The 13,863-nt window shown below is 39.6% G+C and overlaps 1 protein-coding gene and 1 long non-coding RNA gene across 7 annotated transcripts; both read left to right on the top strand.

The window, feature by feature from the left end:
• The first annotated feature begins 1,976 nt into the window (after window positions 1-1,976).
• LOC128632721 (uncharacterized) lies at window positions 1,977-3,444 on the top strand. Its single transcript, XR_008396284.1, has 3 exons — window positions 1,977-2,063; window positions 3,146-3,248; window positions 3,358-3,444. It is a non-coding gene; the product is annotated as an uncharacterized LOC128632721 (long non-coding RNA).
• Window positions 3,445-3,492: 48 nt separating this feature from the next.
• si:ch211-198a12.6 (C2H2-type zinc finger protein) lies at window positions 3,493-12,870 on the top strand. 6 transcript variants are annotated; one of them, XM_053679654.1, is made up of 3 exons: window positions 3,493-3,565; window positions 4,617-4,703; window positions 9,426-12,870. In XM_053679654.1, the coding sequence occupies exon 3, from the start codon at window positions 9,565-9,567 to the stop codon at window positions 11,152-11,154; it is 1,590 nt and encodes a 529-aa protein (XP_053535629.1). In that variant the 5' UTR covers window positions 3,493-3,565; window positions 4,617-4,703; window positions 9,426-9,564; the 3' UTR covers window positions 11,155-12,870. The 6 variants fall into 6 exon arrangements, with proteins under 6 accessions (XP_053535629.1, XP_017319893.1, XP_017319890.1 ...); XM_017464404.3 differs by lacking the exon at window positions 4,617-4,703 and having other exon boundaries at window positions 3,544-3,565; XM_017464401.3 differs by lacking the exons at window positions 3,493-3,565; window positions 4,617-4,703 and adding an exon at window positions 7,553-7,703.
• The last annotated feature ends 993 nt before the right edge of the window (window positions 12,871-13,863 follow it).

Raw genomic sequence — 13,863 nt, 5'->3', positions numbered from 1 at the left:
TAAAATTTGCTCTGTACAACTGGTGTGGTTTGCAAGCTTCAATGAAAGTGTAGTAATAGCACTACAGAGAGTAGCACATTGTCAACATAGTGGCAGGATGACATTAATAACAACATACCCTCAAACAAAATTAAGTCAAGAAGCTATCAACCCCGTAATAGGCAATTGCGAGTTGACAATAGTGTATATTGTCATCCAGCATACAGTCTAGTAGCTTGTTTTGAGTACTTTTTAAAATACAATTCTTCAATTGTGTTTGAGACAGTAGGTGGGTTTCCCAAAGAACTAATAACATTAACCAGGGTTGAAAGGTTTCAGTACAATTTCCAGCCCAACTACCTCTCAGAAATGACAAAAAAAAGACCAGAAATAGGAATTCCAAAAATTCAGGAATTGGAAAAGGGATACATTTTTATTCTTTTCTCCTCCTTTTGTATTGTTGCTTAATCCAGTAGTGCGTCAGTTTCAATTTATGGACTGAAGACCGGACATTCTCCTTTAGGATTTTCTGGTAAAGAGCAGAATTCATATTTCTCTCAATTATTGTAAGTTTCCCAGGCCCTGAAGAGGCAAAGCATCCCCACATCATCACACTTCCACCACCATGCTTGACCGTAGGTATGATTTTTAAAAAAAATGGAATTCTGTGTTTGGTTTACAGCAGATGTAACGGGACCCCCGTCTTCCAAACAGTTCCACTTTCGTCTCATAAATCCACAGAACATTTTCCCAAAAGGTTTGAGGATCATCAAGGTGTGTTTTGGCAAAATTCAGATGAGCCTTAATGTTCTTCTGGGTTAGCAGTGGTTTTCATCTTGCCACTCTTCCATGGATGCCATTTTGCCCCGTGTCTTTCTGATAGTGGAGTCATGAACAGTGATCTTTATTGTTGCAAGAGAGGCCTGTAGGTCCTTTGATATTGTCCTTGGCTCTTTTGTGACTTCCTGGATGAGTAGTTGTTGTGCACTTGGAGTAATTTTGGAAGGTCAGCCACTTCTGAGAAGGTTCACTACTGTGCTGAGTTTTTCCATTCGGAGATGATGGCTCTCGTCGTGATTCTTTGGAGTCCCAGAGCTATTGAAATAGCTTTGTAACCCTTCCCAGTCTGATGTATTTAAATGACCTTCTTCCTCATCATTTCTGGAATTTATTTAAATTGTGGCATAGTGTGTTAGTGGGTAAGACCTTTTAACCAACTTCATGCTGTTGAAAAAGTCATATTTAAGTGTTGATTTGATTGAACAGGATTTGTAGTAATCAGGGCCCAGTTGTTTAGAAGTAATCTGATCGGATTTCAGATATCGGATTACGGCTACCGGATTGGATCTAATCTTGAAAATGGGTTGTTCAACAGAAAAAAAAGGATTCTGAAATCAGATTAGACCATTTAATCTGTCGTGGAAATTAGACAACACTCGCAGACTCATCCTCTGAAGGTAAAAAGGTTTATTACAGAAAGATGGTTAATACAGGATAGAATAAAGCAGGATAGAATAATGAGAGTGCTCTGAAGCCATTGTACTAAACCACTACCTTTATTATCTCTCTCTCTATATATATACCCATCAGTATATATCTTAGTTTTGAAGCTGTGATGTAAGAAACACCAATATCTCTGCCGTCACAGAGGTGAAGTTCCCCGAACTTCTTATAAGAAATCGTTCCATGTAATACTTCTCTCAATGTAATATGCGCATTTCTTATATCATTGACTCCCTTCCACACAGACAGCAATACACAATGACTTCATAAAATTCTTATTCTAAATCATTGACTCCCTTCCATAGAGACAGCAATACACAATGACTTCATAAAATTCTAATTCTAACTCTACATTCTTGATGATTGCTACCAGTCAGGGATAAGGCTACATCGGTCTTTCGCTCTACACAACAAAGGCAAAAACGCCTTCGCGTCAACACAGATTTCAGGGTGAAACTTTTCCATAAGCGTCCTCCGGTTTGCTTGTTGTCCAGAAAAGCTGAAAAGACTCGCGCAGTCCAGCCAGGAGATGCCAAATTGTCGTGGAAATTAGACAACACTCGCAGACTCGTCCTCTGAAGGTAAAAAGGTTTATTACAGAAAGATGGTTAATACAGGATAGAATAAAGCAGGATAGAATAAAGCAGGATAGAATAATGAGAGTGCTCTGAAGCCCTTGTACTAAACCACTACTATATATATGAAATGCAGAGCATGACATAATTCTGTGTACCGATAAGAACTAGTTTGAGGCAGTTCGAACAGGCTTTGTTTTAGGGTCTTGGAAGATTTTTAGACGAACCTTGAACAGAAGAACATGTTTGTGTATCTATAAGCAGATAAACATTCTGTACTGATCTCAGTGACATGACATGGCCCTCTTAGGCGTTATCCTCTGATGAGAATGAAATAGAACAAGAACAAAACCCTGTTCATACCATAGCATGTGTCACAGGATGTGCTTTGCTACATGTTTTTTTTCTCCATATTTTATTTATTTATTTATTTATTATTTTTCTTTTTTCTTTTACAGCTTCTATAACTTTCAAACTTTTAATCAATTTAAAGTGCTATGAAAATCAAGTGAATATGCATTCTCGTGCACAGACAGAAAAGGTTCAAAATGTGTGCCATATCTCTAGACATTTAAATAATCATATAACTTATAGGGTCAATAGAGCAAACCTTAAGAATGTAAAAGAGTTTACTTGAGGGTGAGTCCACATACAGCAATTTGGTAGGACTTACAGTTTTCTCTTCGATTCTTTAGAGAAAAAAAATATATATATATCAGTAAAATTTACTTGTGCGTTAAATAGCCAAATATATCATGTACCGCTGATATAATGGAATGAGTCAGTGGGGCATGCCACTTGATAATAATCCGGTGCAAAAATACTGCACCTCTTGCACTTCTTAATAAGTACTCTCTGTACTTATTCATTGCTTGAACTGGACACTTTCCATTAGTAAATATTTTTATCTTTATTATCTCTCTCTCTCTCTCTCTCTCTCTCTCTCTCTCTCTCTCTCTCTCTCTCTCTCTATATATATATATATATATATATATATATATATATATATATATATATATATATATATATATATATATATATATATATATATATATATATATATATATACCCATCGGTATATATCTTAGTTTTGAAGCTGTGATCTAAGAAACACCAATATCTCTGCCGTCACAGAGGCGACGTTCCTGGAACTTCTTATAAGAAATAGCTCCATGTAATACTTCTCTCAAGGTAATACGCGCATTTCTTATATCATTGACTCCCTTCCACACAGACAGCAATACACAATGACTTCATAAAATTCTAATTCTAATTCTAAATTCTTGATGATTGCTACCAGTCAGGGATAAGGCTGCATCTGTCTTTTGCTCTGCACAACAAAGGGGAAACCGCCTTCGCGTCAACACAGATTTCAGGGTGAAACTTTTCCATAAGCGTCCTCCGGTTTGCTTGTTGTCCAGAAAAGCTGAAAAGACTCGCGCAGCCCAGCCAGGAGATGCCAAATTGTCGTGGAAATTAGACAACACTCGCAGTATCGTCCTCTGAAGGTAAAAAGGTTTATTACAGAAAGATGGTTAATACAGGATAGAATAAAGCAGGATAGAATAATGAGAGTGCTCTGAAGCCCTTGTACTAAACCACTACATTTATTATTTCTCTCTCTATATATATACCCATCGGTATATATCTTAGTTTTGAAGCTGTGATCTAAGAAACACCAATATCTTTGCCGTCGCAGAGGTGAAGTTCCCCGAACTTCTTATAAGAAATAGCTCCATGTAATACTTCTCTCCAGATCTCTAGACATTTAATTAGTCATATAACTTATAGGTTCAATAGAGCAAATCTTAAGAATGTAAAAGAGTTTACCTGAGGGCGAGTCCACATACAGCAATTTGGTAGGACTTACAGTTTTCTCTTCAATTCTTTAAAAAAAAAAAAATGCATTATTTTTTATCTCAGTAAAATTTACTTGTGCTTGTGTTTAAATTTGCCAAATATATCATGTACCGCTGATATTATGGAATGAGTCAATGGGGCATGCCACTTGATAATAACTCGCCGTCAAAATACTGCCCCTCTTGGGCTTCTTAATGAGTACTCTCTTTACTTATTCATTGCTTGAACTGGACTCTTTCCGTTAGTAAATATTTTTACCTTTATTATCTCTCTCTCTATATATATACCCGTCAGTATATATCTTAGTTTTGAAGCTGTGATCTAAGAAACACCAATATCTCCGCCGTCACAGAGGTGAAGTTCCCCGAACTTCTTATAAGAAATCGTTCCATGTAATACTTCTCTCAACATAATACGCGCATTTCTTATATCATTTACTCCCTTCCATACAGACAGCAATACACAATGACTTCATAAAATTCTTATTCTAAATCATTGACTCCCTTCCATAGAGACCAATACACAATGACTTCATAAAATTCTAATTCTAACTCTACATTCTTGATGATTGCTACCAGTCAGGGATAAGGCTACATCGGTCTTTCGCTCTACACAACAAAGGCAAAAACGCCTTCGCGTCAACACAGATTTCAGGGTGAAACTTTTCCATAAGCGTCCTCCGGTTTGCTTGTTGTCCAGAAAAGCTGAAAAGACTCGCGCAGCCCAGCCAGGAGATGCCAAATTGTCGTGGAAATTAGACAACACTCGCAGACTCGTCCTCTGAAGGTAAAAAGGTTTATTACAGAAAGATGGTTAATACAGGATAGAATAAAGCAGGATAGAATAAAGCAGGATAGAATAATGAGAGTGCTCTGAAGCCCTTGTACTAAACCACTACTATATATATGAAATGCAGAGCATGACATAATTCTGTGTACCGATAAGAACTAGTTTGAGGCAGTTCGAACAGGCTTTGTTTTAGGGTCTTGGAAGATTTTTAGACGAACCTTGAACAGAAGAACATGTTTGTGTCTCTATAAGCAGATAAACATTCTGTACTGATCTCAGTGACATGACATGGCCTTCTTAGGTGTTATCCTCTGATGAAAATGAAATAGAACAAGAACAAAACTATTACAAAGTAAAAATGAATCATTTCCTTCACAAATCCAATCTTTTAATATGGATCAAATCTCCAGTATGTTTTGTTCAGAACTTTTCAGTTGGATTGGGATACCTGTTATCCAAAAAAACACAAAAAAACACAGGATTATCCTGTTCCCAGCAGAACGGTGGATTCAGGAATGATTTAAGGAACAAAATGTAATCAAACTTTAAAACTGGTCAAATAATACAATGTTTGTATCATCTAGTATATACATTTATTTATATTTTGTGCAGGTTTGTTTAACCGTTACAGTGATAAAGTGGATCAAGTATACGTTAGGCTACCAATTAAGCCTTTCAGTACAGCAAAGTAAAAAAGAAAAAATATTTTGTTCCCAAAAATAATCCCCCAAACAGCTGTCAATATCAAACAAAAATAATATACTTAATTTTAACTGTCATTTGTGACTGTATATTCATTACAATGACAATCATCAGAGATGAAACAGTCAAAAGTAGTTTCTAACAATTGCATCCCTCATTGCTCTCCACACATGAACTCTGAACATCCTTTTTTTTTTTTTTTAAATAAATAAAAACACTTAAAGTGACCGCATGTTAGATAATCTACCTGTTCTTCTTTACATAGCTAGTAGCTTACATTGTGATATGTAGTCCAATTTAGAGGACTAGTGATCTGGATTTGGTAATCTTGAAAAGTTTGTATCTGGATCAGGGTGATCCAATCCAATGTTGCTTTGAAAAACCGACACAAAAGTAAGATGGATGACTTGATCCTGGATCGCAAAACATGGGATTTTCAAATCTGGATCAGTCTGATCCGGACTAAACTTTTTGGACAACTGGGCCCAAGTCTGGTTGCGTCTAGTCCAGCTGAACCCCATTATGAATGCAGTTTAATATATTTTGGGAATTAGTAACCTAGGGGGGTAAATAAATTTTCACACAGGCCCAGCTGGTATTGGATAGCTTTTTTGCTTCAATAATAAATAACATTTTAATTTAAAAACTGTTTTTTGTTTATTCAAGTTGCCTTTGTTTTATCTTAGATTTTGTTTTCATTTCTGAAACAATTTAGTATGAGATATACACAAAAACAGAAGTAGTCAGTTACTTTTTCCACAGCACTGTATACAGTCATTAATCTAACCTCATAAAATCAATAATTGAACAGCATCCAGCTGGACTTCATAGGGATACAATTGATTGAATTGAGAAAAGAATCTAAAAATAGTGCAGAGGTCTCCGAATCGGATCTCGAATTCCAACTACTGTCCTGGGTTAAACAGTTGAACCCATAACGTAGCCGGTTGGCCACTTTGCCATCACACCTGACTGCTAGGTAAACGTAGAATGGCTCTACAGGACCCAGCATTCAAAGACTGGTTTGATAATGCCTGCTGTAGTAGTGCTCTCGGAATTGACACAAATTCTTAAATAATTTGTGGACAGCTCTTTCATAGAAGAGAGCATATTAGCCCTTCATCAAAACGCCAAACAAACCCCAATGAGACAGCATGAATACAGATGGCCTCAAATTGAGCACAAGCCTGGTTTGTCCCACCTACCTGCAGATGGCAGCCCTTGGGGAAAGCCGCAACACGTGGATGAGAAACTGAATAAGCCCAGCCCAGGACACTCCGACCCCACTGAGACCCTGGACATCAGTATCTTTGATTATAGTCAAATAAGTGAGAGGGGCTCAGACACTGAAACAGTACTGAAGTCTGCACATGAAGATGGTGACCTCCACTAGTGGAAAGTTCGGATCATTTTACTGACAGAATTGATTAGTTCACGCCTTGAGTCTTTGGGTACGAGTTGTTCGTTCATCCCGTTCCCGGTTCCGTTTTCCTATGGAGCAGTCACCGGAATAACGAACGACTCGAACCCAAAGACTCGAGACTCGAGATTACTGCGCATGCGCGGTCTAAAATGAGCAAATCAGTCGCTGAGACAACTCGTTGTTCCCGAGTCATATTAAAGATTCGGTCAAAATGAACGAATCCTTCATGAACGACACATCACTAGCCTCCACCCACATATTTTAAGCTAGATGAAGCATATTCATGGAAAAAAGCGCCCCACTGCGGCTGCAATGGTTAAATAAACCGGGACAAATGAACAGTCAGGAAGCTGAAGGCTGTTCAACAACTCCAGTAACGTCTAGCTTCTTAAAATCCCCTCGAAGAAACAAAACTGCCACGGTCAATTACCCAATGTTTTGGTAAAAACGAGCACCGCTTTAAATATATCACAGAAATCTTAAGCACATTTGCGGAGTTTCAAATATCGAAAATAGGCACTGTGTGTTAAGTGATACCGTTAGTAGCAGGAGCGGCTGAAAGATGATATCTGACGTGAGTGCTTATAAAGTCACCATCTATGTGGTGTCTCTAATGGTTGTTTTGCATTCAGGACAGCCTGAGCGCCGGTCCGCTAGGGGGCAGCAGTGCACATGCGGGTCACGGAGCGTCTTTCTGCTCATGCGCTTAAACGCACTTGGCGCCAGCGCTCCTGCGGGCAGTGTGCGAGAGGTTCAGAGCGCAGCCGTGCTGTATAGACGCAAACAAGCCCAGGTCTATAGGCCGCCGATTATCTAAATCCTGCAAATAACACTCCTCCCGCTGTCTTTCACACCGATCTAAGGACAAACAGGTTGGAAAGTCTGTACATCGTGGGCTTTTTTAATTTCAATATTAAAGGAGTAGTTTATTTTGCGTATCCAAATTAATCTGTGCTTTCAGGTTGAACTGTACAAGTGAGCCTAGCCAGCTAAGCGGCTAACTAGCGTGCTATAATGACAATGTTATTTGTCTTTTAGCTGTAATCCGGTTTTAATCGATTAAATAGTACTATATTACACGCCGTTTTGATGTGATAATAAATGAGCAGATTTTGGAGAATGGTTGTTGAATCGTCGTAATCGTTGTAAAAGCTGTAAACGTCATGAAGTTTAATGGCGGTAGCTTGTAGTGCGCTGGATGTAGCTGGATGTTGTGCGCTGTAGCACGACGGTAGGCCATGTTGTTTCACCGAGCTAAGAATGTGTGCTGTAACCGCTTTCATCGGTAGCTAGCATTATCCTCACTGCTCGGAGGTAGCTGCTGACTCCAGTCGGCTTGACCAGGTTGAAACCGCTCCCAGCAGGCTGTACTAACGCATTCCTTATTTTATCGTTGTTTTTCACCACAAAGGGTACGCGTTGTCGGTTATGTAAGATGGGGGACGCCTTTCCCGGGCTTTTCTTGCGAGATGTCTCGGCGATGGTTAGCAATTTTATTAGAAATCCGTCTTAAACATTCGTGATTATCAGTCTAGCTGATTCTGAACGGTTTAGTGACTTTTTACATCGTGCTTTTGACGTTTTAACGACGGGTGTATGTTTTTTTTCATGGCGGTAGCTGCGCTGTAGCTCGAGTTGCGTAGCTATACGGCTGTGAGGGCGGAAGCTAGCGGCGGCCATTTTAGAGCTAGTTAGCTGTTCCAGTCTGAGCTGTACAAGATGCCCACCGCGAAAGGCGTTGTAATTCTCTGAAGAGGCTGAGTCAGAATGTGTGAGTGGCCACTCCGGGGTTTTAACACGGGACCGATCAACAAGATTAAGCGCGGCACTGGATTTAAAGCGGTGTAGTCAAGATATGAAATCTAGTTTATGTACTAGCCAAATTGCTAGTTAGCCAGCTAGTTAGCTGATATTCCGTGCTTCAGGAAGCTAACTAGCCAAGCTATTTAGCCAGCTAACTTAGCCAACAATGGCATTCCTCTATTTTTACACTCTGTACAGTTGAATGCTGCAATTTCTCCCGTCCGCAAGGATGATGGTTTAATGCCGCGTCTACATAAACTCGCTATATTTCTGGATAACTATTAATAGTTTTTGGCTTTTAAAGAATTAATAAGAACTTTGTTTTAACGGGTATACCTAGCAAGCTAAGTTAGCTCAAAAATAACTATCGGCTAACACTAGCCCGTTTTTAGCAAAACAGAGATTTGCTAACTAGCTTAATGGTAATAGCCAGGTAGCATTGTTTTTGTTTGTTATGCTAAATTGTTTTCTCCAAATTGCCTTTTTTAACTATGTTAAAACAAATTGCTCATTTGGTATTTAACACCTGCCCCCTTGTCTTTGCCAGTAGCATGTTCAGACTAAAATGTGGGGTGTGTTGTTTATCACCTCAGCACTGCAGGTGTTAGCCTCGCGGTCAAGCAGGATGCAGTAATCTTCTGTTGCACAGGTTCAACCAGAGGTCTATTCCTAGGACTATCCAAGATTAACATACCAGGCATTAACTTGTCTTTCAATGTTAATGTTTTACTTTAATGTCCTTTATGTGCAGCAAGCATTTGTAAGTTTGTGTTTTGTTTTCTTCCCAACAGGCCAGACCCCTCCTGGCTCGTGCTGACCAAGAAGGTCCCAAGCAATTTTTTTTTTATTCTGAGAAAGCGGTGCTCCTTGAGCAGCGCTAAGTTTCACTTAAACGGGAAGACGGAAGTCGTCAGGCTGGAGTGTGTCCTGATGGCCGAGTCAGAGACTGAGTGTGACACACCAGGCCTTGACACGCTGGGGTCTGAGTGTGTCATAACTCACACGCAAGTCGGTGACTTGCACTATGCAGCGGAAACTGAGATTATGACCCAAGAGGACAAGAGGCTTGATCTGGAAGCCATTCATGGCGATCTTGGGGCTGTGGCTTGCGTTGATGGCGTAACGGAGACAGACCATGACTACATTAAGTCTGAGGTACATCATGACCCACAGTACTTTGGAGGCGCAGACATGAAAGGCAATGAAGCTCTGCTTGGTGAAGTGCTCCTTAAGACAGAGATGGGTGGAGCTTGTGCAGAGCACGTAGTGAAGGTTGAGACAGACCATGGAGGAGAGCTGACAGTGGAGTCGGAGAACGGTGTCATCATTCACGAGGCCCAGGGCCTTCAGTGCAACGAGTGTGGAGAGATATTTGGCAGCATGTCTGATCTGCATCAACACTTTGAAATCCATAAAGCAACCCATCCCTACATTTGTATCCAGTGCGGTGAGAGCTTTGCTGTGGAGGCTAGTCTGAGGGGGCACATGAAAATACACATGAAGGAGAAGGGCTACGCCACCACCGGTGTGGAGATGGTTGGTAAAGGGGTCATTGACGCATTCAACCTCAAACCACATCAGTTGATGCATTCCCCTGAAAAGCCACACAGATGCTCTGAATGCGGGAAGAGCTTTGCTGCAGCCATCACACTCAGAGAGCATATGAAAATGCATTCTGATGACAAGCCCTACAAATGTACTCAGTGCAGGAAGAGTTTTGTCCGCAGGCGCCATCTAAAGAAACATCAGGAGCTGCACGCTCGTGAGAAGCCATTTACCTGCCCTCAGTGTGGGAAGGGCTTTGCTACTGCTTCAAATTTGAAACAGCATCAGAAGACACATGTTGGTGAGAAGCCACATCGATGCTCCCAGTGTGGCAAGTGTTTTGCAGCAGCAGCCACTTTGAGAGAACATCAGCGAATCCACTCTGGTGAGAAGCCCTATAAGTGTACCCAGTGCAGGAAGAGCTTTGTAAGAAAACGCCACTTGAAGAAGCACCAGCTGGTGCACCAGGGTGGCAAGCCCTATCGATGCTCCCAGTGCGACAAAGGTTTCAATCACTCCTCGTCCCTGTCACGACACCACAAAGTCCATCTTGAGGCCAAAATGTTCGCCCAGCCTGACAAGGAGTTCCCCTTTGATACTCCTATGAAGAGGGGCATGCACACGGGTGAAAAGCCATACAGCTGCAACCACTGTGAGAAGAGCTTCAGTCACTCTTCGTCGCTGTCCAGACACCAGAGAACTCATTCTGATGGGAAATCCTACACTTGTGCCCACTGTGGCAAGAATTTTAATCATTCCTCCTCTCTTGCAAGACACCAACGTGTCCATTTGGAAGAGAAGACCTCTTACAGTGCTATTCCCACAGGAAAGGGATTCCCTCCTACTACCATCCTGAAACAGAGGATTCTGCAGAGTGAGAAACCATACCGGTGTTCTCAGTGTGGAAAGGGTTTCAGTCACTCTTCCTCCCTCTCAAGGCACCACAGAATTCACATTGATCAAGCTCACCACTAAGGTGGCTGTGGTATTTTACAGTTTGTCCCAACTTCATTTCAGGCCAGCCTAAAATCATGTTTGTTTTCATAGAGCTATGATGAAAATCTAACGTTTATTCTGGGTCTATAGAAAGATCTTGAAGCTATACTAAAAATAAACTGGTTAAATCCTTTAACTTCACAATTTAAGAGCGATGAATTTCAATAACTAGTATGGTTGACTGAGCTGACGCTGATCCTGCGCAGTGTGCATATATAGCTTACTGCCTTCAGTTTGACATCTGTATGATAATGTAGCAATTTCATCCTTAATGACCAGGTCAGTTATGCTCTTACTCATACCCCTGAAAAGAAATAAGGGTGGATAACTTCAGAGCCTGTTTAGAGCTTTAGATGTATAATTGGTGACCAAGTAAAGTTTTTGGGAGACTGGAGGAACCCACCACCCACCACCAAAGTCCCATGTATCTTTACCCATCGTGTCTTGTTCATGGCCTGTTCAGATGCTATTGTTTGTAAATAAGTGCTGGTTTTTATATACATATGTATAGGTGCGTGTGCAGTTCTTTTACACATTGAGCATTTTGTATGACCCAGTCTGTCTTAACCATCTTTATTTTGAAAATAGGCTGGTACTTGCAAGTTTCACTGGCTTCAGGCAAGCTGTTGGCAAAGGTGCAAGTCTGCATAAAATTTTCACCGTTTGCTTAAACTTGAGTCACCACTGCTTTCAGCGGCATTTAAAATCGGCTGTAGCATGCTTTCAGTGATGAGCCTGTGGTCAGACGGCTTCATTCTAAAATGAGCTGCAAGAAATTTTGACTTGTTGAGAGTGGCAAATTTAGTCGTTCCTTTTGACTTGTCTAACTTACCGACTGACTTCAGAATACCTAGTTTGACAGAATTCATTGTATACTTGCAACTCAGTGTAATTTGATCTAAATGTTCCCTCTGAAGCATTGCTTAACTAGTTCCCTTTGGTACTCTACAACTTGTTACTAATGGGTAAATTGTGTACATTTGCGTTCAATTCTAATGTCATTGCTGTAGAACTAGTTCAGACATCCATATATAAATATAATCTGTAGTTAACTGCATACATGCAGCAAATTATCAAAATCTAGTGTAAGATTGTGTAATTATTACAATAAAATAGCTTGCTCTTGATTAATTTCTTTCAAAATTCCATGAAGATACACTTTCTACTTAAAGTTCTGTGTATGGGGGAAGATCTTTTACATACTGATGTATTTTTTTAATATGGTTTGGGTAATCTGAAAGGGAAAAGAGGAATACTGTTTTTATGGGAGTAAACATATTGAACTTTTTTCTTTTTGAATAATTGTGCTTCAACTCGTAGCATAGGCTTTTTCATTGTGTTAGATAGGTGCCTTATTGCATGCTGAGTAGAAATGTTTGTTGAGCTGTAATAGAAGGAAAAAAAAAGTTTGGCTCTTCTCCCTATGTTTGCATACTAACCAACATTTTACTTTTGACTTTAGGCAATTTCTGTTTTGCTTTCTGTACATGAATATACGTTTATGCTGTTACTGTTGTCTTTTAAGTTCACTCATCAGCTGGTTCTCATTGTAGAAAAACTAAAGGTTTAAGAAAAGAGGTCACAACACCTTTTTGATTCATATTTTGATTGCCCTCTTAAATGGTCAAATCTTGTTCCATGTCTTTACCCCATCTTTGAGTGGCACACATGGATAAATAAAGGTTCTTGACTACCTGTTTTGTATTTTGTTTGCTTTTTTTTAAATCAGTGAATATTTATTGTTTTAATTGACATGCTTGTTTCTAGTGAGGATGTCTTCTTTAGTTCGAGTTGTTTATTTCTGTAGGAAGAGAATGGTTGTTTCTTCCACAGGAAATGTTTGTTCATCCAGATTTCTAAATAGGGCTGTGGTAAACATTGGTGTGATGGCAGATGATGGGCTAATATCAGGCTAGAGTTGTTTCATAATTACAAATAAAGATATTACAATCCACAAATAAATGTGTGATTTACAAAAATTAAACACATGCATTGAATGAGATCCACAAATGTTAGTAGTTTTGCAAAAATATTTGATATGCATTTTATTTATTTTATTTTTAAAACAAATGTTTGTCCCACAACTCTGTCCTGCATTCAGTTGTGGAGTGCGTCCTGTGGAGTTTTGTGTTTTGAAACATTTCTAGCAGTAAGAGTGCACAAATAGTTAAACTCCGCCCACCGTGTCCTCAAACCAATCAGATAACTGCCTCATTATCATCTAACAGCGTCATTGTAACATTTAAAAGAAAACAAGCAACGTTATGAGACTTAAGTGCACTGTTGTTATAGATGAGTGGTCTGATGGATGAGTAATGATTGATTCAGTAAGGATTCTTTATACTGATTCAAACCGGTAACTTAAAGTGCCTGAGTCTGTTAGCACGGTTTGTTTAAAGAAGGTAATAAGTGTCATTAGCCCATTAATTGGATGACACACTGTAGTGTTGTGTTTTGGCAGGCTGCCTGTGAGGACATTTTCTTGCCAATATAATCTTTTCCTGATTTATAGTCTTTTAATCTTAGCACACTCAATTTACTGTAAAATCACAACTCGGGTTTTACCGTGGATTCGGTAGTGATGCTGGAAACACTGGTAAAAACACACATTCCCTTAAGATAAAGAATGTTTGACTCAATGTATGATAATGTTGCTTGTTTTCTTTTAGGCGGTTAGATCCACTCTCC

Source organism: Ictalurus punctatus, chromosome 3 (genome assembly GCF_001660625.3).
Source record: "Ictalurus punctatus breed USDA103 chromosome 3, Coco_2.0, whole genome shotgun sequence".
NCBI classification, from domain to species: domain Eukaryota; kingdom Metazoa; phylum Chordata; class Actinopteri; order Siluriformes; family Ictaluridae; genus Ictalurus; species Ictalurus punctatus.
The sequence above is the reverse complement of the archived record's forward strand: the minus strand, read 5'-3'. Positions and strand labels throughout refer to the sequence as shown.